Source organism: Lycium ferocissimum, chromosome 2, assembly GCF_029784015.1.
Source record: "Lycium ferocissimum isolate CSIRO_LF1 chromosome 2, AGI_CSIRO_Lferr_CH_V1, whole genome shotgun sequence".
Classification (NCBI taxonomy): Eukaryota; Viridiplantae; Streptophyta; class Magnoliopsida; order Solanales; family Solanaceae; genus Lycium; species Lycium ferocissimum.
Genome location: NC_081343.1, coordinates 41661897 through 41685759, shown reverse-complemented (window position 1 = coordinate 41685759; position 23863 = coordinate 41661897). Strand labels below are relative to the sequence as shown.

Here is a 23863-nt window from a genome sequence, read left to right as displayed (position 1 = left end):
TTCTAACACTATGACCGCCTGTAAATTGAATTGGACGGCTACTATGAAGAGTCAAACTAAATAAAAGAATAGCTTATTCACATCAATTATATATATATATATATATATATTATATATATATATATATATATATATATATATATATATATATATATATATATTCATGTATGTATATATATACATGTATGTATGTACTGTTTAACAAACATTTTTGTTACGTACAGAAACCTCCTTACTTAGAAATGAACATAACAACAACAACATACCCTATGAAATCCCACAATATGGGGGTCTATGGAGGGTAAAGTGTAGACCTTACTCTTATCTCGAAAGATAGGGAGGTTGTTTCCGAAAGACTCTCGGCTCAAGAGAAAACATGACGAGAAAAGGTCAGATAAGCACAAATAGTTCAAAGTAATACACTACAAAAAAAAAAAATATTTGGCAACAATTTTTTTTTTGTTGCCATAGATTGATTATCGTTGCAAAAGTACTTTTGGCAACATTTTTTTTTTGTTGCATATTTTCTAAGCTTGTTATTGTGACAAGTAATGACTTTTTTATTATTGCTAAAAGTACTTTTTGCAACAATAATCAATCTTGTAACCAACAAAATTAAATTCTTTGGCAACAAAAAAGTTCATTTGCCAACAAGAAAACTAAGTTGTAGCCAAATATTAAATTTTTTATTGTCATTTCTATACTTTCTTGTAGTGATATGAAAATGAAACTAACGAAAGCGACAAAGTCATGATAAAGCAGTCTGAGACATATTATTTTTCTTTCAATTAACTAGAGAGTCATATTATAACATAAGAAAAAATAAAGAGTATGAGACAGGATGGATCTTATTTCAGGCGCACTGCCATATAATATGAGCTTACGCAATATTTGCATTTCCAAATTCTCTCTTTCTTTTAGTTCTTGGTGGATGTGGATTTTCATGACATATATTGGATAACGGATCATATTGAACGAAATCGTGGTCGCACACAATTCCCTTCAATAGCTACAACGTACACGAAGTTATTGGCTTTATATTTATCCGTACGATCTACATGCATATGCAGCTTGCACGTGAGATGTGGATGGTGTGCTTTATTCCTAAATTGATACGGAATAATAAACTTCTTTTGTCCGGCGGAATAATAAAATGGTACCCTATATTCCTTGTATGCAAAACAGATTAATAAACCAATCAAAGGAAAATGAGGGAGTGAAGGGGAGGCTTTATTATTTTATTTTTTTGTATGTCCTTAATCTCAATTTATATGATACTCTTTCTATTTTAACATGTAAGAATCATTCTACTATAATAGTACTCCCTTTAATTTGTACAATTTTATGTGAAGAATTCGGAATGCGAAAGTTAAAGCACTTTTCTAAAAATAAAAAAAAATAAGGCATATATTTTTCAAAATTTCTGAAACAAAATTTTACATATTTGAAAAAAATACAATGATAAATCATCATAGTTAATGATCTAAAATATTAAAAATAATTTACGAAAAATCAATCGTTGTCAAGAAAAAATATTTTGACCCCTCAACATGGTAAGTTGTTACATAAAAGGAATAGGGAGAATATTACTTTATATACAGCTTTTAAGAATCATATTCTCATTTAACTTTCCTATTTTTAAATTTTACTATTATGTATTAGTCTCTCCGTTTTAACTTGGGTGACATAATTTGACTTGGTACAAAGTTTAAAAGACTTGAAGACTTTTGAAGCTTGTTGTCTTAAACATACCATAATATTTGTGTGGTTATACAGCTTTGAAACATGTGGTTTTGAATATTATCATAATATGTGTGTGGCTACAAAAACTTCTAATTAAGGATAAATGGGAATTTCCAGTTAAAATATTTTTAAATTTAAAAATATATTATTTTTAACGGACTAATACTCCATCCGTTCACTTTTACTTGTCCACTATAATAAAAATAATTTTTCAATTTTTACTTGTCCGCTGTAGCATATCAAGACAAGATAATCTTTTTTTCTTGTTTTACCCTAACATTAATTACTCATTTTCCAGATCTATTGACACTATGCTCCAATTAATATGGGTATTATGATAAAATATATAATTTATTTATTAATTCTTAAGTGTCATGCAAAGTCAAAAGGGAATAAGTAAAAGTGAACGAGGAAGTAAAAAATAATGGCACATAAACTAAACGGGGAGAATTACTTATATATGCAATTAAACAAACTGATTTCAAATGTGGTACCTAGTCAAATGAAATTAAATAAAATAGGACTAATTAAGGGAGTATTGTTCTAGATGCACTGCTGGCGAAGGTACATAACGTGAACATGCATGGGCACATCAATAGCTGTCATGTATGGCCGCATATATAGTTTTAAGGCTATTACAAGTTTTCATTAAGGAGTATGAATATTAGTATGATTTTATAATAAAGTAAGTTAGGTTGAAAGCTCTCAAATGTCGCAGTGCTTAACGACTAAATTACTAGTAGCAAATTTTATTTTAGCCAACCCCTATAAATATCTGGCCAACCACATTAGTTCCTTGTCACAAAGTACCACATATCTTCACTCCTATCCCAATCTCATCTTCCTCTCTCCTTTTTTTTTTGTTCTCTCTCTTTATCTCCCTTTTATTTTATTTTTTATTTTAAAAAAAAAAAAAAAAAAAAGATGGATAAAAAACCATGCAACTCTCAAGATGCTGAAGTGAGGAAAGGACCTTGGACTATGGAAGAAGATTTGATTCTCATTAACTACATTGCTAATCATGGTGAAGGTGTTTGGAACTCCCTAGCTAAATCTGCTGGTAATTTTTCTTCCCTTTGTAAGTGAAACCCTAGATATAAACTTTTTTTTTTTTAATTAAAAATTATATTTATTACATTAAAAGAGAAGGAGAGGGGAAAAGGGATGAGATGCTACGCTACTAATAGGGTTTGAGCATTTCATCTCAACTGTGAAAGATCGAGAGTTCACCAAGTGAACTAGCCCTCAACCCCTGTATACATCATTTTTGTTATATGTTCAAACATTTTTCTTAAATATTAACTCTCTCTCTCTCTTCTTTCTTTAGGTCTCAAACGTACCGGAAAAAGTTGTAGACTCCGTTGGCTTAATTATCTCCGGCCTGATGTCCGGAGGGGCAATATTACACCTGAAGAACAACTTTTGATTATGGAACTGCATGCTAAGTGGGGAAACAGGTGAGTATTATTCTAAAAAGTACACATAATAAATTAAAGTAATATTCATTGCAAGAGAAAATAGGACAAATTGGTGTGCAATCTTCTCCATCAAGTATTGGATTCTCCTATGTGTTTTATTGTTGAATGGACAAAGAGAGCCGCTCCATATCTGTTCATAGTACTAGATTTGGAATGAGAGATAACAAGGAACATTTAAAACGTGATAGTATGGCACGTACTGAAGAGGATCTTAGAATTGAAACGTGAGGAATATAATCTATAGCTGCTACGGCAGCTTAATTTGTGTTCCAAACAAGTTTGATTTTTTTTTTTTTTTTTTTTTTTAAATTCTTCTTCCAAAACCTCTCATCTTCTTTATTTCTTCCATGAATAAAATTTTAAAGAATATTTTTCCTTTTCTTAAACTATTTTTCAGATCACTTATCTAGCTATATAGTAAAGAAACTACCCTTATAATAAGGAATATAGTTTTCCGATAATTTATCTCTCATACAAGAGGCAAATCATGTTCAAATATTTTTTATCTTAGAGATAAGGTATGTTTCTGTTTAGTTTCTATCTTTAGGTGACGGAAATTATCTTTAGTTTACCGATAATTTATCTCTCATACAAGAAGCAAATCATGTTCAAATATTTTTTATATTAAAGATAAGGTATGTTTTCTGTTTAGTTTCTATCTTTAGGTGACGAAAATTATCTTTTGAAACCATTTTTGGGGTTTATTACTTGAGTTTGACAATCTAAGATATCTTTATACTAATTATCACATTAAAGGTGGTCTGATGATGTTGATTAACTTGTATAAAGTGATAACAAAGTCACTTCCACAATTATTAGAAAGCAAAGAAAGCATGTTCATTCGTTCTCCAAACTAAGAAGAAAAAGGACAGTGGTGAGACAAGGATTCGGTATTACATGATAGCAGTGGGATATAAAACACGTTGTCAAAGAGAGCTAGAAAGATAGAAGTTTCCATTTTAAGGAGAACCGATTTCATTTCAGTCACATGTCAATGCCTTTTGTTATCCCACCTCCAACTTGCTTTTGAAATGGACAGCCACCTTATTTTTCTTTCTGCACTATGGGCCCCTTTCCGTACAATAATATTAACCGTATATAATACTTATTACTACATGAGTAACTAAAAATTATTCTGTTAAAGCATGATCATCAGTGTTTTAACAAAAATTAGAACCCAGTGAGATACCGTTATTCGGTGTTGAAAATATAGCAATTAACAGCGTACTTTATATGACAATTTAAATATTATTAATTAAGATCATTAAAGATATAATATGTGAAAACAAACGTGTAAGTACTTTGATAGTTTAAAAATTATTCTGTTAGATGATCATCAGTGTTTTAACAAAAATTAGAACAGACAACCGTTTTGGGTTGAAAATAAGTCACTGTCACCTTTTATATGAAATTTTAAAAAAAAATCACGTGATTGACTCATAAAAAGAGAGTAAACCCACACGTGAGGGGCATAACTCAGCAAAAATATGCTCAATCTAAAATTTTAGATGAGATAATCTCACATTTCAGGAAAAGCTATAACCACTTTCCCTTCTTACTTGTGCATGCTAAACCCAAAATCGTGAGGGGCATAACTCAAAAAAATATAATTTGTGGAGGTTGAAAGTTACAATTTGTGGGGTTTTAGACTCCTCAAGCAATTAAAGTTAAAAACACATTGCACTTTCCCTTCTTATATGTGCATGCTTTTTTTGGTTGTGAATTATAAACAAAAAGAAGACACTGGCTAGTTTCGCGCACAAAATTATTCACTAAATAATAATACACGGAAGTTTTACAAGGGGGACAAATTGCATTTTCGAAAGTGATAGCAGAGATTATTAAGTGAATGTCAATGTATCAATGATGTGGTTAACTATTATTTCTTTTTATTCTTCTTCTTTTTATTTATGAAGTCATCAGCTGCTAATCAATTGAGAGTGCTCGTCAATTGCTAACTGCCTAATTACAAGACCTGAAAGGAAAAGAGATTTTTCCTCTGTTTTTTTTTTTTTTTGTGTGTGTGTGTGTGTGTGTGTGGAGGTTTTGATGAGTGACTGAGTATACAAATGTGACGATTATCAAAATTGAAAATCTTTTTATGATATTGGAGCAATAGCTTATATAGGTGTAACAATAAAACGTACCATATAATGTTGCTAGTGATACACCGCTACCAAACATTAGTTGCCGTCGATTGAGCATTGCAAAGATTTCTGAATTCTTACTGCATGGCTCACTATCTTCAGCTTACTCTATTGGTGGTCTCTTGCAACTTGTAGCTCTTTTGGAGACATTATATTGGTGAGTATTGGAAGTAAGTGTGTATAATTGGAGGAGCTTCTCTAGTTTCAACGTCTTGGAAGTTGAGTTTAAATAAATAGGAGAAGGAAGCAAATGGGACTTTGAATTACAACCATAGAACGTGGCAAGCATCTTTTTCAACTACAAAACGTGATTGAAATACTTTCAATTGTGAATAAAACCTGTAATCTAACTTCCGTGGGCCATCACCATATTGATACACTTACCAGTATCTCAGGGAACAACTACTTTACATTATCTCATTATTGGTGTAGTATGTTATAACATTATGCTTAGTGTTTACAACTCTAGTGTTCTTATAGATGGTGATACAGATTTAGGTCGGATTAACTTAAGCTATTACTTTTATTTGGTTATGGAGACATACATACACAAAAATATATATATATATATATATATATATATATTAGATAGATGACATTCATTATAAATTCACTAACTAAATTCTAAATTCGTTTTTGATATAGGTGGTCAAAAATTGCGAAGCATTTGCCTGGAAGAACAGATAATGAGATAAAGAACTATTGGAGGACTAGGATTCAGAAGCACATTAAGCAAGGAGAAAACATGAATGGACAAGGATCTTCAGAGCAAAATATGGATCATCAAGAAGGAAGCAGTAGCCAAATGTCCTCTGCTGGTGTAACAGATACCATAGAGACTTACTCTCCAACTTCATACAATGTAGGAAATATGGACACCAATTTTCAAGCCCCTAATTTTCTCCCTGAAACAAATGACAACATTTGGAGCATGGAGGATATCTGGTCTATGCAATTGCTCAATGGAGACTAAGTATGTTGGAATTTTTATTTGAGTAATTAAACCTTAGATTGAACCCACTTAGTAAGTGCTATAAAAACTAAGCTGCTAGATATACAGCTACCATATATATATATATATATATATAGTGCTAAAAATTCCGCATGATATATCCTCCCATATGCTGGTTCCTAAGTGTTCAATGTGTAATATGACGAACTCTTAATATAACCCTGTTCATATTATTAATATATATATATATAGATGTGCATGGAGGTGCCTATGATTCTATGAACATATATAGTCGAGTCATTCTGCTACTCGAACACATGACCTAGAATTATATTTTAAATTTTTTAATTACTACTATAGTACTAGAAGTTTCCGTTGTATTATTGGAATCAACAATCAATATATATCTAAAAATAAATTCACGAATATATGCGCAGTGAAAATGCCGAATTCAACTAATTAAGGAGAGATGACACTTACCTAATCATCCATCGAATAAGCACTTTTCAAAGCTTTCTAGTTAGTGTACTAAAACAAAGTCGTGGTCAAGCAAATGATTATGTGTCTTAATCTGCTTTCTAACATATAATCCGATGTTAGCCGACTTAAAAAAGTTACTGTACTTGCAGTTAATCATTTGAGGAAAGTGCATCTCACCAACCACTCATCCAATTAAGTTAAGTACTTTGTAGATGGGAATTAAGTCAGTTTGACAAAGACACCAATGTGATTAGACAATTGAAGTGCTACATCGTATTAAGGAATTTGGTACTTTCACAATTTATTGGAACATTAATCTTCCATGCGTATCCTATAAGATTAACTTTTCGGGTCAATGCAAATTTTTCGTTATCTAATAATCCACTATTAGTAAATGAATTTTAATTTTATACAATCAGTGCAATTTAACTCGTTTTATTACTTGTCTGATCTTTCATATTATTCATTTCATTTAGTGTTAATAGTTATCTTTAATTACTTTTAATATGACTCGATAATATAAATGATTTTTTACACTGGAATGCATCATGAAAAAGATACGGAAAAGGCTCAAATATCTTATCAACTATCGGAAATGGCTCATTTATGCCACATAGTTTACTTTTATATGCAGTGTCATTTATGCAACTCATCAATATTTTGACTCATTTATCTATAAAATGACTCATCATGCCATTTTTATTACTTGCAGATTTTATAATACTAGATATGACACGTGGCCTCCAATTAGAGGTCTAATAGTTGACCAATTTTAAATACCAAATTAATAAAAATCAAACCCATACTTTTTAATCTAGTTGGAAGCGTATCATATACGGTATTATAAGCAGGCGTTAATAAAAAATGGCATGGATAGTCATTTTAGATAACAAAGATTAAATTTCAAAAATATTAATGAGTGGCGTAAATGAGCCATTTCCTATAGTTCGATAAGTAAATGCATCATAAATGAAAAAAATGAGCAATTTAGATAGTTGGATGGCATATTTGAGCCTTTTCCGAAAAAGATATATATGGGACATGCATGACGAGAATATGAGGCATGCACATAGTGATAGATAATAAAATACGAATCAAATATTCATCTTCCGGCATATACCGAACTAAATTAATGGAAATTGGACACATGGAAAGGCAGTATATCTATTTTTGGAAAATTTAAGTGTTGCTTTCCATATTTAACTATATTTGTGCATGGCGTTGCATGTTTGATGTTCGACGTAAGCCCAACTCTTGAGTCCCCCTAGGGAAGTCTCCACATGGTCCCTATCAATACACTTCCACCTTTTTCATCATATTAATTAATTCATCTTTTTAATTATGGAGTACTTTATTTCCCTTAGTGTGAGTTACTTGCGAGCAAAGAATCAATTTTCAAAACAACCCTAATTTAGCATTTCATAAACATAGTGTTAGGCCATGACCCTCGTTTAGGAAGGCCAGGTATCGTTACCATGTTATGTCATTGTCTCGTGTGATGCAATATTGTAAACAGATTTCGTTGTTGGACAATTGTCTAAAGTTCTTTAATTGCTTTTGTCATTATTGTCAATAGGTGTAGAGCTATCAGAATTATATTGGATGGCTGGTAGTAGAAGCTGAATTTGATTTGTGGATTCCCTTCCACCATATATGGATGTTTTATGTAAATTTAATTATAATGTAATTAATGATAAATGTGATAATAAGCGTTAATTAATAACTTGTAGGCTGGGCTAATAATTGAGGAAACCCCATTTTTATAAAATGTTTATAATTAGGTAATAATTATTGCAGTGATACTAAGCGTGAAAAATTAGCACATGAAAAGATAACACATCCAACCCGATCCAAGTTTGACTTGGCCCATCTTTAGTCGGCCCAGTTAGCTCATCTAAAGTATTTATGACTCTGGTGGTAACACGTGGCAAGTGAATGACATAATTCTCGAGGAGTTACACGACGGTCGTGCTCGATCTAGTGATATTTTTAAGGGGATTCTATTTATCACTATAGGATCCCTATTCAAGATCATTGCAATTCCTTTTTCAGGCAGTTTTTTGCTAGCTTGAGTTCATCATTAAACGTAGAATATCCCGACTTGCCATGTGCCTCCTCTATTCCTGCTTTTCGGGGTACCAACTGCATGAATTTTGCTTGACATTTTAAGATGTATTTTTTCTCCAAATTGATATGAGAAAAATTGTAACTTATATTACTTCTCATGTAATTTTTGAATATATAAATTTTAATGTTAAAATATTGAGTTAATCTTATCCAATTTAGCATTAAAATTTAATCAAATTTAACTCTCTAAAAGAGAAAACTGCCACATAAATTGATACGGAGGGAGTATGCCGAAATCCCTTCTAACAATTATCCAAAACCAAATCTAAGCTCACAGCAGAAAAACATAGAGACACACACTGACACACACACACTAACAAAAGAGGGATGTACGAATTCGAAGAGTTAGAAAGGTTAGGAATCTTGAAAGGACTTTGCAGAGGGGGAAAAAATAAAAAATGGAAAATACGTATGCACTTTCATAGGAAAACAGTTATACGAAACAAACTCCCTCAATTTTTGGGCCACTCGTTTATTTTACGCACATGTTTCTAATGGTGAAAATCAACCAATGTAAAATATCCCCACGTGACGTGAAGGATTATAAATCACATGTAGAGTCGGCAATGACTTATATTGTTTGACACCTCCACCCCACTTCACATCAACTACGTGACTCATCATGAAAAGTATATATACATCCTCGTGAGTACACACATACACATTCATATGTTGGAGTACAGAACCCCCATGAAAACACAAAGGAAAAGAGAAAGAGCAATGAAGAAGACGACTTGCAAACACAAGGGTAAAGAGAGAGAGAAGTGAAGAAGACGGATGTGTGTGTTGGTGTTGCTTTGAAAATAAAAATTCAACTCTTCTTTGGTAAGAAACAAGAAACAAAAATGATCGGCCAATTTGGATTCATCTCGGCCACATATGCAGCACACGACTTGATAGATTAATTCTCCACCATTAGATTAAAATTATAGCAGTTCAAATCGGTCATGCTATGACCAACACGTGAAAGAATCGAAGTTTGTTACATATTGAGACAAGTTAGAATAGGACGAGTGTAATTAGTTTTGCCCATTTCCTTCTTGTTTCTATTACATAGCATTGTATATAAATAGATGTATGGGCGATGAATAAATCACAGGAAAATTCCCAAATCTCGGTGTCTTCGTCTTGATTTCTAACATGGTATCGGAGCGTCTCTGGCTCTCGATCCGGATACGTGTCAAAACATCAAAACCATCTTAGAGGTTTGGGTAAACCAAAAATGCACGAAACAAATAAACAGAGATCGGGCAATGGAGAGAAAGGAATCACATATGAAAATGGACATCCTTATCACTGCAAACAATTGGATTCTGGTATGACTCTACAGTCGACACTTTGTTTTTGATGGAAGAGGATACCGGAGTTGGAGGAGATCTATCCTGCCTATCTCCCCACAATATCGACCAAGAGGAAACTTGGCTTTATCAATGGAGCTTGTAAAGCACCCAGGATGCGAAGTCTGAGAATTTGAGCAATGGAGTTGTGTCGATGATATGGTTATATCTTTGGATATCAAATGCATTATCTAAAGATATTGTGACGATTGATGAATTCAAGAGCAAAAGAGCTTTGGGACGGTCTAGAACGAGAGATTTGTAAGTCGAATGGTGCCCGAACTTTTACCATCTACAAAAGGAATTGACAAGACTAGTACAAGGTAATAGTGACATTAAGGTACTTCACCAAACTTAAGAGATTATGGGATGAATTAGATGGGATAAATGTGATTGTTTCTTGTTGTGAATGCACTTGTGAGGGAAAAGCGAAATTAACAAAATCTTTGGAAGATCGGAGGTTAATTCGGTTCCTAATGGGACTAAATGATGTGTATGCTCGAGCGAGGGGAAACATACTTATGATGAATCCTTTGCACGGAATAGATGTTGCATATTCCTTGCTTTTGCGGGATGAGAACCAGGGGAGAAGTATGTGCAAATGCACGCATCACTACGATTACGGATCATTTATGGCGGTTGGACGAGCAAATCCACCAAACAACACATTATTTGCGAGTTTACGGCCATTCGTAGCTAATGGACGGGGAAGAAATGCACGATTTAAAAGTCAAGCAATGAGAGGGCCAAGCACGTATCGGAAATATAATAACTCAAATCGGAAGGGAGCCACGAGAACAAATTTAGAGGCAAGAAGAAATATGATCCAAATGTGTCTTTCACATATTGTGGAAAAATAGGACATATGTGATGATTGCTACGGTACATGGATTTCCTGTAGATTTTGAGTTCACTAATCCCCGGAACTATCGGCCCCGATTAAAGCAAATGTGAAGTCTAACTCGTGGCGAAGGGAGAAAACATGGGAGGACAAGATTTTGGAGTCAATGATGGCAATTTTCAAGAGCAATTTAGCAAGGAGCAGTTGCGAGAAATGATGCAAATGTACAAGCAAAGTAAATTGACACAAAGCGGGAAAAATGGGAATCAATGCAAATGCGATGGTGGTACCATTCTTAAATACTCAAGTTACGTGTTTCACTAGCCTTAAACAAAATACTTGGATCATTGATGATTCGGGAGCTTCGAAACAACGTGTGTTTTTTATCCCGATTCTTTCTATTTTTAATTCTATGTCCATGCCTTTGAATATCGATTTGCCTAATTAACAGTGAAAGTGTGACTCACATAGGGAGTGTCTCTGTCTTACCGAGTCATGTCATAGCTGATGTGCTTAGTGCAGATTTTTAAGTATAATCTCCTGTCGGTCCACAATTTTTGTGTCTAGTTTCAATATGATGTCCCCATTCATAATTCGCACCGGATGTTTGTTGCGGGACCTTTCAATGAAAGAGTCCTCGAAGCTTTTGGTGAAGTTAGAGAGGGACTGCACTGACATTGGAGCCTAATAAATTGCCAAATCTAGAAGTATTTTCAATTCCGATGATGTATTTTCAATTCCAAAAGGAAGAAATTCCGTTTCACGATCGATTTGCGACTTAATCAGTCTACATGTTAATGCTATTCCTAATGTAAAGCTTTGGCGTAAGGTTAGGTTATACGCCTTGTTTCAGACCAAATGAAACATTTAAGTTTTCTTCCTTGTGATTTCAATTCGATTTTATTTGTGATGTCATCACACAGAGCTAAACAAGCTGACAACCTTTTTCTACTAGTAGCATAAAGTCCACACCGTGCAATCTCGTCCGTATAGGCGCTTGGAGACCACAAGTGTAATATATAATGGATTCGGAGTTAACCTGCATAGTAGATGATTTCGAGAGGAACATGGACATTCTTACTAAGCACTAAGAGTAATGTTTTCTGTCTTAAAGAGCTTTCATATGGTAGAAGACAATTCAATGTGAGAGTTAAAATGATCGAGGTCGGCCAATGCCTTGGAGGTTGGGAAAAAGGCACGCGAATAAAGCTTTTCTGCCTCATGAGGATTTTGCATCAGTTGTCTTGTGTGGCTGCCCTAAACAAAATGGAATTGTTGAGAGGAAGCATAAACACCTTTTAGAGATTGCTAGAAGGGATTGATGCTCCAATCCAAATTGCCTATGTCTGAGAGTACGATAAATGTTACACGCGTTATTAATACGACGCCGTACGAGTGTGCTCGGGGGCAAACACCTTATGGTGTTTAGACAAAAGCCTGCCCATGATCATTTGAGGAATTTTGGGTGTTTGTGCTATGCGCCCACCCCTAGACGAGGAAGGAACAAGTTTGATGAAAGAGCTACGCTTGTGTTTTACTAGGCTATCCTTTACGACGAAAGGATATAAAAAATTATTGTCCCCTTGATACAAAGAAAGTGTTTGTATTCGAGAGATGTGAGATTTCATGAATCACACTTTCCTTTCAGCTCATACGATAACTCACCTTTATTTTCTCAATTCCCCTTCTTCCTTAGATGATCATTACGATTTTCCGTTTCGATTCAATCGACGCCGCACAGTTAATGATCCTTTTCACCCAAGTTGCACCCTCGACCTGCGTACTGCTTGATCATTGGAGAAGTTTTGATTCTACACTCTCTCTCATCACCCTTAAGTTCTCCTCGCCAAATGGATGCAGAAGACCAGCCTCTATTACCACGACTTGAGCTACTTGCCCCGGGTTCTCCTACCCTTTGATTTCTCCATACATATACATTCGCAACAAATCCACGAAGGGTCTAGCGGGATCTCTCGTGAACTTTTGTTTATCTAAAGGACTACATTTGCGATAGTGTGATCTTGTTGTTCAAGGGAAAACTTGCTTTGATCACCCTCGCTAAGCCTAGGAGTTATGCTTTCTCTTAAGCATACGTATGATCATGACTTCTCGGTTCACTTTCTAGCCAATGCCGAACTGGATTGCTACTGACCGAGCTTCAGCGCGGTGGAGAGAGGCCATGAACTACGTAGAATTTAGGCCTTAGAAAACAATCGGACACAGGAAGTTGTGATGTTGCCTAAGGGAAGAGAGCTTTACCTGGGTAAATGGAAAGTTGTGATGTTGCTCAGTGGGAAGAGAGCTTTTACCTTGCAAATGGGTTTACAAGGTAAAAGCTTCTTCGAATGGCCGATATAGAGAGACTTAAGGCAAGGCTTGTAGTGAGGGGGAATATCCAAAGAGAGGGTATAGACTATGGAGAAACATTTTCTTTGTTGTGAAAATGACCACTATCACGTCTATTTACCATTGCGGCTAAGAAGAAGTGGTGCGGTTTCTACAACTAGATGTCAATAATGCGTTTTTGCATGGTGACCTCCAGAAGAGTTTTTATGAAATTTCCAGTAAGAATGATACCTCCTAGTCCTAATCATATCTGTCTCTAAGAAAATCTCTACGTAGTTTAGAAGCAAGCTTCGCGACAATGGTATTCTCGGCTTGCGAGGAGCATTGAGTTTTTAAAAGGTTATTCCTCTTCCTTAAACGACTATTCTCGTTTTTAAGCAAACGGGCCACTAATTTCCATCCACAGCATTTTATGTCGACGATATTCTCTAACAGGGATGATTTGAGTGAACTCGAGAATATCGAAATGTTTCTCAATACGAGTTTAAAGTTAAGAACTTGAGAGGAAATTCCTGACTATTTTAACTTGGTATGGAAATTTTACGAGAAGAACATGGTTTTATTGTTAATCAAAGAAAGTTTGCCTCGGATACAGCTTCTCGAATTCGATGTTTCTCATTTTACTCAAGGTTGGCTCTCCGTTGGATCCCTCTTCCAAACTTCGAGCGGATAGCCGGTCCTCGCAATGATAACCCATGCTTCGTCGTCACTTGGTCGGAAAGTTGAATTATTTGACCAATACTCGCCCAGATCTATCCTTTCTTAGTTCTTGCCGATGTCGATACATGTTAGCGACCTTGTTTGTCACATTTTTTATTGCTTTTAATTTTACGATGCGAGCTCGAGATCCGAGTCAAGGCATCTTACTATCTTCCGATCCATCTTTCTTTATCTTTTTTTTGCGATGCGGACTGGGCATCGTGTAAAGATTCTCGCAAGTCGGTTAGTGGGTTTTTCATTACCCTTGGCGGTGCTCCGATCTCGTGGAAATCGAAGAAACAAATCTCGATCTCTTTGTCTTCCGCGGAGGCGGAATATCGGTCCATGCGTCGTGTTACTGCTGAGCTTACGACACTCGTCTTCTTCGAGGACCTTCGCTCCGATTTCACTCCCCATTCCGCTCACTCGTATAGCAAGTCCCATCCATATAGCCCGTAATCCGGTCTTCGAACGCACCAAACATGTCGAATTGACCGTCATTTTGTGCGCCAACAATTCCAATCCTATTTCGATTACTCTTTCATTTGTTCCATCTAAAGATGCACTTGCGTATCTATTTACTAAGCTCTTTCGGGGTTTCTCACGGACGATTTTGAACAAGTTGGGGCCGCTGACCCTCCCTCCAACTTGAGGGGGATGTTGGATACGTAACCCCCATGAAAACACAAGGGGAAAGAGAAAGAGCAATGAAGGTTAAGACGACTTGCAAACACAAGGGTAAAGAGAGAGAGAAGGAAGAAGACGGATGTGTGTGTTGGTGTTGCTTTGAAAATAAGGGATTCAACTCTTACTTTGACTGAAACAAGAAACAAAAAATGATCAAATTTCCACCGGATTCATCTCAGCCACACAACACACACACTTGATAGATTAATTCTCCACCATTAGATTAAAATTATAACAGATTCAAATCTGGTCATGTGACCAACACGTGAAAGAATCAAAGTTTGTTACATATTGGACAAGTTAGAATAGGACAAGTGTAATTAGTTTTGTCCATTTCCTTCTTGTTTCTATTACATAGCATTGTATATAAATAGATGTATAGACTGATGAATAAATCACACAGAGAAAATTCCCAAATACAGTGTCTTCATCTTCAATTTCTAACATGGTATCAGAGCATCTCTAAGCTCTCAATCCAGATCTGTGTCAAAACATCAAAACCATCTTCAAATTTTGGGTAAACCAAAATGCACGAAACAAAATGAAACGAGGAATCGTGCAATGGAGAGAAAGGAATCACATATGAAAATGGACATCCTTATCACCTAAACAATTGCATTCACACAGTATGACTCTCTAGTCAACACCGTTTTTGATGGAAGGGGATACCCGGGTTGGAAGAGATCTATCCTCCTCTCTCTACGCCCAAGAGGAACTTGGTTTTATCAATCAGAGCTTGTAAAGCACCGGATACGAAGTCTACAGAATTTGAGCGATTAGGTTGTGTCAATGATATGGTTATATCTCAGATATCAAATGCATTATCTAAAGATATTGCGGACGGTGTGATGAATTCCAAGACCGCAAAAGAACTTTGGGACGAGCTGAGCAACGAGAGATTTGGCAAGTCAAAGGTGCCAAACTCTACCATCTACAAAAGGAATTGACAGACTGGTACAAGGTAATAGGACATTGCCGGGTACTTCACCAAACTTAAGAGATTATGGGATGAATTAGATGGGATAAATGTGATTGTTTCTTGTTCATGTGAATGCACTTGTGAGGGGAAAGCAAAATTAACAAAATCCCTGGAAGATCAGAGGTTAATTCAATTCCTAATGGGACTAAATGATGTGTATGCTCAGGCAAGGGGAAACATACTTATGATGAATCCTTTGCCTGGAATAGATGTTGCATATTCCTTGCTTTTGCAGGATGAGAACCAGAGGGAAGTATATGCAAATGCACACTTCACCTCCTCGATTCCGGATCATTTATGGCGCTTGGACAAGCAAAACAACCAAACAACATATTATTTGCCGAGTTGCGGCATTCATGGCTAATGGAGGACGTGGAAGAAATGCACATAAATTTAAAAGTCAAGCAATGAGAGGCCAAGCACATATCGTAAATATAATAACTCAAATCGCAGGACCGCCAAGCCACAGTAACAAATTTAGAGGCAAGAAGAAATATGATCCAAATGTATCTTGCACATATCAGGGAAAAATAGGACATGTGCATGATGATTGCTACGAATCGCGGATTTCCTGCAGATTTTGAGTTCACTAATCCCAGAACTATCGGCCAGGATTAAAGCAAATGCAAGTCTAACTACGAGGCAGAGGAAAACATGGGAGGACAAGATTTTGGAGTCAATGATGGCAATTTTCAAGAGCAATTTAGCAAGGAAATGTTAAATGATGCAAACGTACAAGCAAAGTAAATTGACACAAGCTTGAAAAATGGGAATCAATGCAAATGCGTATCGGTACCATTCTTAAATACTCAAGTTACGTGTTCACTAGCCTTAAACAAAATACTTGGATCATTGATTCAGAGCTTGGTAACACATGTGTTTTGATCCCAATTCTTTCCTATTTTTAATTCCTCTCCTATGCCTTTGAATATCAATTTGCCTAATTCTTTCAAGGTAAGTATGACTCACATAGGAGTGTCTCTATCTTACCGTGTCATGTCATAATCGATGTGCTTCGTGCTGATTTGCGTATAATCTCACTGTCGGTCCGTCAAATTTTGTGTCCAAGCCATATGATGTCCTATTCACAACTGGATGTTTGTTGCGAGACCTTTCAATGAAGAGTCCTCAAGCTTTTGGTGAAGTAGAGAGGGACTCTATCTATTGAGCCTAATAGTGCCAAAATCGAAAGTATTTTCAATTCCAATGATGTATTTTCAATTCAAAGAAGAAATTCCATTTCACAACCGCTTTCAACTTAATCCAAGACATGTTAATGCTATTCTAATGGGCGGAGCCGACCTCCAGGTTCAAAATATTAAAAAATAAACATACGAAGAAGCCTAAGGGTGTCAACATCTACTATATATACATAAGAAATAATTTTTTAACCTTGTAAAACGATGTTTTTGACGGGGTTCGGATGAACACCCTCGGCATAGTGTGTTAAGCCACTCAGCTAGCGAGGCCAAGTTTGAGGGCTTTTTATTTATTATGCCTTCATTATTGAAGGTAATAAGTTACAATATATGTGATATGCTTTATATTATTCTAAATATCTTTTGTATCCAAGGAAGAGAAAAATATATAGACAAATACTTTAGATGTCTTTTTTAATCAAGAAAAATGGCCCGTAGCCTCGTGGCATAACGCAAACCTCTTTTATGGGCCGGCCTATACTTTAGCACTGTATACAAGTTGGGGCAATTCGCGGGTGCCACTTCTTTGGGGTGGTTAACTTTAAATTTTCTTTCATATTTGAAATGTTTAAATTTTGCCCTTCGGCTAACACCCATAGGTTCCGGTTCGAACCCACGCGCGATCAAAATTTTAAAAAAAATTCGCAAGACGGTTTAAATTTCGCTATGTTGCGAAAACTTGTCTGACATTGAAGGAATTACATTTATGCGGACCGGCATACTACGCCTTATTGCGCCCGGACTTGGCATAAGTATGCGAGATTGACATAACTTTGATAATTCCTTCACAAAGTTATGGGTGGGGGGGGCGCATACTTTTAATGAGCAAACTTTTATACGGGGACCGTAACTTTGTGAAGGAATTATCAAAGTTATCTCGGGACCCCGTATTATGCCAAGTGCGCCCTCGGCATGTGTATGCGAGTCCGTGCATAACGGATAATTCCTTCTAAAAGTTATGCGGTGGGGGCATACACAATGGGCAAACTTTTATCTGGGACCGGCATAACTTTGTGAAGAATTATCAAAGTTATACAGGACCCCATGTCTATCTAGCCAAGTCGCCCACAAGGCATAAGTATCTGGTCAACCTAACATTTTACTAATTCCTTAACAAAAATGTATGCGGAGTCCGGCATAAGCGAAATTTAAACTTGCCTTGCGAATTTTTTTTTAAAATTTTACCGCGCGTGATAGGTTGAACCGGAACCTATGGGTGTTAGCCGAAGAAGAAATTTTAAAGATTTTAAATATGAGGGCAAAATTTAAAGACCACCCCAAACGAAGGGCACTCCGCGCAAAAAAATGTACAAGTTGGTCCATTGGCATAAAACAGCCCAAGATAACAAATAAGGCTCCCGGTACTGCATACCCACGTTTTAGGCTGCAGAATTTATATCTCATAACTGAAAAATCTTCTGTTAAAATATCATTAAATTTTTAAATTCCCTATCTCTTCTGAAAATTTAATCCAATCGCTTTCCTCAAATCTAGTCCCGAAATCTCTATATTTTCTTTTCTCGGCTAAGAAATCTTCATTAATTCTTCATCAATTTCGTGTTGTAGTGCCAATTTTTTTTTCGTTCTTCATTTAAACGATTTCGTTGTTGGCTTGAACTATTTATTCATTTTTCATGTTTTTCATCGATTTGTTGTTGGGTTGGAATATTCGTTCATTTTTCGATTTTGATAGTTCTCCCAAATTGTGGGTTTTCATGTTTATAATAAAATGTACAACCTTTAAAACTCAAATTGCTTGTCCAAAAAAAAAAAATCAACTTCAAACTAACCTCTGTCCAAATCAATAATTTCAAATCATGATTGTAAGCTCATGTTCAAACGCCTACTAAATAAATAATTTGTTGATTGTAGTGGTAAATGACGTTAAGGAATACTTCTCGCAACTATGGACATTGGTTTATATATCTTAGTTTGTGTTCTAAGCATCAATTAATACGTAATGTAAACATAGTTATACAATTAATTCACCTGTAAGGTAGTTATATATAAAACTTTATCATAAAGAAAATTGGTAATGTAATTAAAATGATAATTAACCTGCTATGACATTTTAAACTTAGTAGTGCAAAATTTTGTAACTTAAAGACTATAAATTCACTACGGAAAAAAAAGACTATAAATTCACTAGAGGCAAATTCAACGAGTTTTTTTCCTTCTATAGGAGCTACGAGCTAGTGCTCACTAATACACCTAAATGTTGTGGACATTAAACGGGAAAGCTTAACATTTGACAACTTAATATCATTTCTAGTGACTGTGAAGGAGTTTACCCCAATTTCTATACCCGTCTCTCTTGCTAATTTTTCAAATTCATCCTCACTCTTAATTACTTTATCAAAGCTGACATATCTCCCAAAAGCTGTTTTGTTCATTTCTTCAAACACCATTACATGTGCCTTGGCTAATCTGTTGACATCAACTGCCGCCAGTAGTCCATTTTTGAACATTTCTTGAGCTCCTGTATTTGTTCACATATTAGGAAATCAGAATCCATCTTATTGCAATCAGAAAGAAAAAGAAAAGATTCATCTTGGTTCAGGGGTCTAATTTGACTCAAAGTAACTATTTTTTCTTTTTACTATAACAGTAAAGTCATAAAAATATTTTTTGTTACCTTACAATAACTTAACTTTACACACTATAACAATGATGTCATAAAAGATTTTGTATTAAAATAACAAAAATGTGTGCCAATGACTGGTAGGTCAAAGCACCAGGTAGTGGGTTATTATTATTATTATTATTTTCTTGTTTCATTTAAAATGTTTTTCATTGACTCTTTTTATTTCATAATATAGGGGGGTAAAAGTTTTCCCATGGTCGATTTATTTAATGTTTTCCATCATTTTTATTTTCTATGCTAAAAAATTTACAATTCAATCGTTTGTATTTTTCTGAGCAACTTGCAATAGTGCAATTTCTTTAATGTGATAAATTACTACCATAATTCTTTTATTCTAATAGGTAAAGTTCAAGAATAATTTTGTAAATTTAGTATTATATTGACAAAAAAAGTAGTCACCACGGGTGAAATTAACAACAGGCATTTAAAATAAGTTGCAAAATTACCTTTAAGATAAGCTATTGTAGAGGTGGGATTCCTGGTGAAGAATGCAGAGCCAGTTACTAGACCAGCACAAATGGTGGCCAGCTTAAATCCACTCTTCTCAGCTACATTCCATGCAACTTTTTCTGCCTTCAGCTTGCCCAGAGCATACCATAACTGCAAATGTTTTTATTTTTATTTTTGAATATTAGTTTTGTTAATACTAAATTAAACCAAGTGATCAAATCCAAACGCTAAAAGCAAAGAAATTAGTGAAAACAGAGCAGCTTAGGATCTTAGATATAATGCAAGTCCTATTTATGAGTTGTTTAGTCTCTCTGGATAAGTAGTACAGTAGGAGCTTTTTATTTTCAATTTTTGAGTAGTAGTTATGTACTGATAAGATCATTATAGTTTTTTTTTCCTACCTCGTATAACGTTTTCATTTGTGTTCCCACGCTAATGATAACTAATTTAGGTGTTAGTCACAATTCCAATCCGTTATCAATATCAGGATGCGTTATGACTTCTCCTTTTGAATAAAGGACGTATTTCAATTTATTGTTGGAAGAATTGGAAAGAGACGGGAATAAATTCCTACTATGTAGAAAAGTATAACAGCTGAGAAAGTTGGTTCAACTTTACCGTTTGAAAAATAGTCTTTAGCAAAATAGTAAGTTTTCAGAAATCAGAAGAAATTATTTTCAAAACAAAGTTTCATAAGTAACATTAAATCCCTTAGTATTTGCCTAGATTATATATTTCAATTTGTTTGTCTTACGTTCCTTTTTAGTCCATTTAAAAAAGAATGTATCTTTTCTTTTTTAATAACTCTTTAATTTCAACTTCCCACATGACATGTTTAAGACCACAAGACTAAAGGGCATTTTAGTACATTCTTAATATCTTTAATTTAAGATCATATGATTCAAAGGTTTTATTTACTTTCAATTCCGTTTCAAGTTAAAACCAGACAAACAAATTGAAACGGAGGGGTATAAATTATCTTGATATAATATTTTTGACTTACTTACAAAACACAAGAAAGTAAATAAAAGTCCCTTATTTTTCAAAATTATTTTATTTCATACCAAAAACACCCTAGAAAACAAAATGAGCAGCATGTAATTGATGACTACGTATTACGTACCTTCTTATTTGTGCAGATAGACTCATCACTCCAACAATCATGATCAATTGTACGTGAATTAGAGCCAATATTTTGCCATATACAGGCTACAAGTGAAGACGTGAGGATGCATTTTCTAACTGAAGATGTAGCTGCACATGCCTCCGTTACATTCTTGCTTACTGTAACTTCTATTTCCGCCATTGATTTCTACAAAATAATTTGCAGAGTTTAAATATGTAGCAAAATAACGAACTATACGAAAAAGGTCTGATAAAATTCGGCACGTACTGAAGAACGAAAAAATGAAAAAAGAATAATATATCTATCTTCTTTTTATTTCTCATCCGATGTTAATAATATATCTATCTTCTTTTTATTTCTCATCCGATGTTCAATACTAACTTTGGGATCCGACAAATCTGAATAAGCACTGTGTAAGGCTCTACACTAGAATTTTTTTCAAATCTCATTTGGTGTTTGTTGGTACTAAACTTTCTAAAGAGTTTTAACAAAATTATCAGTTCAACGGCAACAACATGATACACGCAATAGTCATATTTGGTAAACCAAAGCGTTAATAATTGCGTATATGTTACGGACTTTTGGTCCATCCGCCAAGCAATTAGATAATGACATGCAAGAAGAACCGTATCATATTGTTATTGCCTGGGGCCTATATTAAGATTTTAACAACTCACTCTATATATATATATATATAGTTTTAACAACTCACTCTTTGTTCACATGGAAAAAAACCAAGCGAAATAGTGATATCTTTCTATATTATGTGGTAACGTGGAATATTAAGTGGTAACTTGTAATTTAGTCGATGCAGACAAAAACATATCCGATTGAGAGCAGAGACGGATCAAGAATTTGAAGTTTATGGGTTTCTAGCAATATCGACTAGGCCTGGGAGAGGAAGTAACGAACACTCACAGTATAACCAGAAAGGCCAGCAGGGTCGACAAAGGCAGCGGTGTGGAAGACGCCACAGCAATCTCTGAAAGCTTCCGATAAGGTTTCAACTTGTGTAAGACTTGCCATAACTGCTTCTATGCTGTTGCTGGACTCTCTCATTTCACCAGAATTTTCCATATCTCTTAACTTTTCCAAATCCTCTGCAAAATCAGCTTTTACTGATCATGATCAATACTATTACTGTGGTATAATAATGTATACACTCAGTGCGGATAAATATTTAGACGAATAAGATCATGTATAGTAGTAGTAATGTATATTTATAATAAATCCCCCCCCCCCCCTCTCCCCTTTTCAATGGCTACAGTGTTACAAAAAATTTAAAAATAAAAATGTAGCTTTAAACGCACTAGGATAAGCTAACAATGAAAAACAAAGATCTACGACCAACCATCACCTTTCTCGGTGGGGCATTCGTCTAGAAACTGACCGTACCCCTGTAACTCATTGTAATTAAAAAAATACAACAGTACTCATCATAACTTTTTTTTAATCATATCATAAATTAAACAAGTGTAGTAGAAATATCACCATTCTTCCACTAATTAATGTCATCAAAATACGACATTAATACGTCTCCTCCTTCGTACTTTCTTATACTGAACTTATTAATATTTGAAGGTCATACAATTCAATATGATATTAAAGCCGGTAAAGATATGAATTCAAATCTCATTGCTACCTACTATAGAAAGAAAAAAGATTGCGTGGCTCACCCCCACTTGAGGGGTGGGCTGAAGATAGAATTAAATAAATAAAATATATAATGTCTTTTAATAACTTAAATTTTAGATAAGATAGTTAAATAATATGGCAATAAACGGTGACGAGGACAACAACAACGTGAAAGTTCACAAGTAGGGTCTGGAAAAATTAGAATGTATGCCGACCTTACTCCTACTTTTGTAGAGTAGAGGGACTATTTCCGATAATCCACCGGTCCAAAAGAAGTAATCAAAGCAGCAGTGAAATGAAAATAACAACAACAAACGGATGAAGAAGGAAGAAAATTAGAGCAGAAATGGCACCTTGATTGTCGACAATAACACGTACAGAGTAGCCTCGGAGTAAGAGTTGATTAACAATAGCAATACCAAGGAAAGATACGCCACTTGTGACACACACTTTCTTCTCTTCAACTTGTTGTACTGCCGGCATCACAACTCCTTGATTATTAATAAATTCTTCCTCAACTAATTTGGCCTTATAATTGGTATGCACCTCTACATAATTATCAAGAAGCATGCGGCGAAATTCCTCAATCTCTATCCTTTTGCTCTCATCTGGCCGTAATATTCCCATAATCACTTGTGGAATTAGCTTAATTAAGATTCTTAAAAGCTGATTCGAGCAGTTAATTAGATAACTGTTTCAGTTTCCAAGAAGAACTAAACAACTTCAAAGAGTGTGTGTGAGAGAGAGAGAGAGAGAGCGAGAGAGGACATCTATTTGTCCGACAGACCAATATATATAGTGCCTTCCTCGATTTAATTTATGTTTTTTTTTTTTAATTTGTTTTTTGAAAAATAGATTTTTTATGGTAATATTTGGTAACTTTTAATTTCAACATTCCATGTGATATGTTTTGAAAACAAAATTTAAAGAGTATTTGTGTACGCTAAGCACATCTGGAATTTAACACTAAAAAAATTTAGTAGTCTCCGTTAT

General features: G+C 34.8%; 2 protein-coding genes across 2 annotated transcripts; one reads left to right on the top strand and one right to left on the bottom strand.

Annotated features, from left to right (window-relative positions):
• Nucleotides 1-2269: 2269 nt before the first annotated feature.
• On the top strand, nt 2270-6581 carry LOC132037918 (MYB-like transcription factor EOBII). The gene is made up of 3 exons (XM_059428571.1): nt 2270-2803; nt 3071-3200; nt 6014-6581. Exons 1-3 carry the CDS (start codon nt 2668-2670, stop codon nt 6339-6341), a joined length of 594 nt encoding a protein of 197 aa, XP_059284554.1. The 5' UTR covers nt 2270-2667; the 3' UTR covers nt 6342-6581.
• A 12456-nt stretch (nt 6582-19037) lies between these two features.
• Nucleotides 19038-23644, bottom strand: LOC132048059 (cinnamoyl-CoA reductase-like SNL6). The gene is made up of 5 exons (XM_059439001.1): nt 23224-23644; nt 22154-22335; nt 21233-21421; nt 20106-20259; nt 19038-19494 (listed from the first exon to the last, which is right to left on the bottom strand). The coding sequence occupies exons 1-5, from the start codon at nt 23495-23497 to the stop codon at nt 19208-19210; spliced, it is 1086 nt and encodes a 361-aa protein (XP_059294984.1). The 5' UTR covers nt 23498-23644; the 3' UTR covers nt 19038-19207.
• Nucleotides 23645-23863: the final 219 nt, after the last annotated feature.

Excerpts from the sequence above, each read along its gene's own strand:
- LOC132037918 (XM_059428571.1), top strand. The coding sequence starts at position 2,668 with ATGGATAAAAAACCATGCAACTCTCAAGATGCTGAAGTGAGGAAAGGA. Across the intron at positions 2,804-3,070 it reads CTCCCTAGCTAAATCTGCTG|GTCTCAAACGTACCGGAAAA; the intron begins GTAATTTTTCTT and ends TTCTTTCTTTAG. Across the intron at positions 3,201-6,013 it reads CATGCTAAGTGGGGAAACAG|GTGGTCAAAAATTGCGAAGC; the intron begins GTGAGTATTATT and ends TTTTTGATATAG.
- LOC132048059 (XM_059439001.1), bottom strand. The coding sequence starts at position 23,497 with ATGGGAATATTACGGCCAGATGAGAGCAAAAGGATAGAGATTGAGGAA. Across the intron at positions 22,336-23,223 it reads TGTTATTGTCGACAATCAAG|AGGATTTGGAAAAGTTAAGA; the intron begins GTGCCATTTCTG and ends CTGATTTTGCAG. Across the intron at positions 21,422-22,153 it reads CTGGCCTTTCTGGTTATACT|AAATCAATGGCGGAAATAGA; the intron begins GTGAGTGTTCGT and ends ATTATTTTGTAG.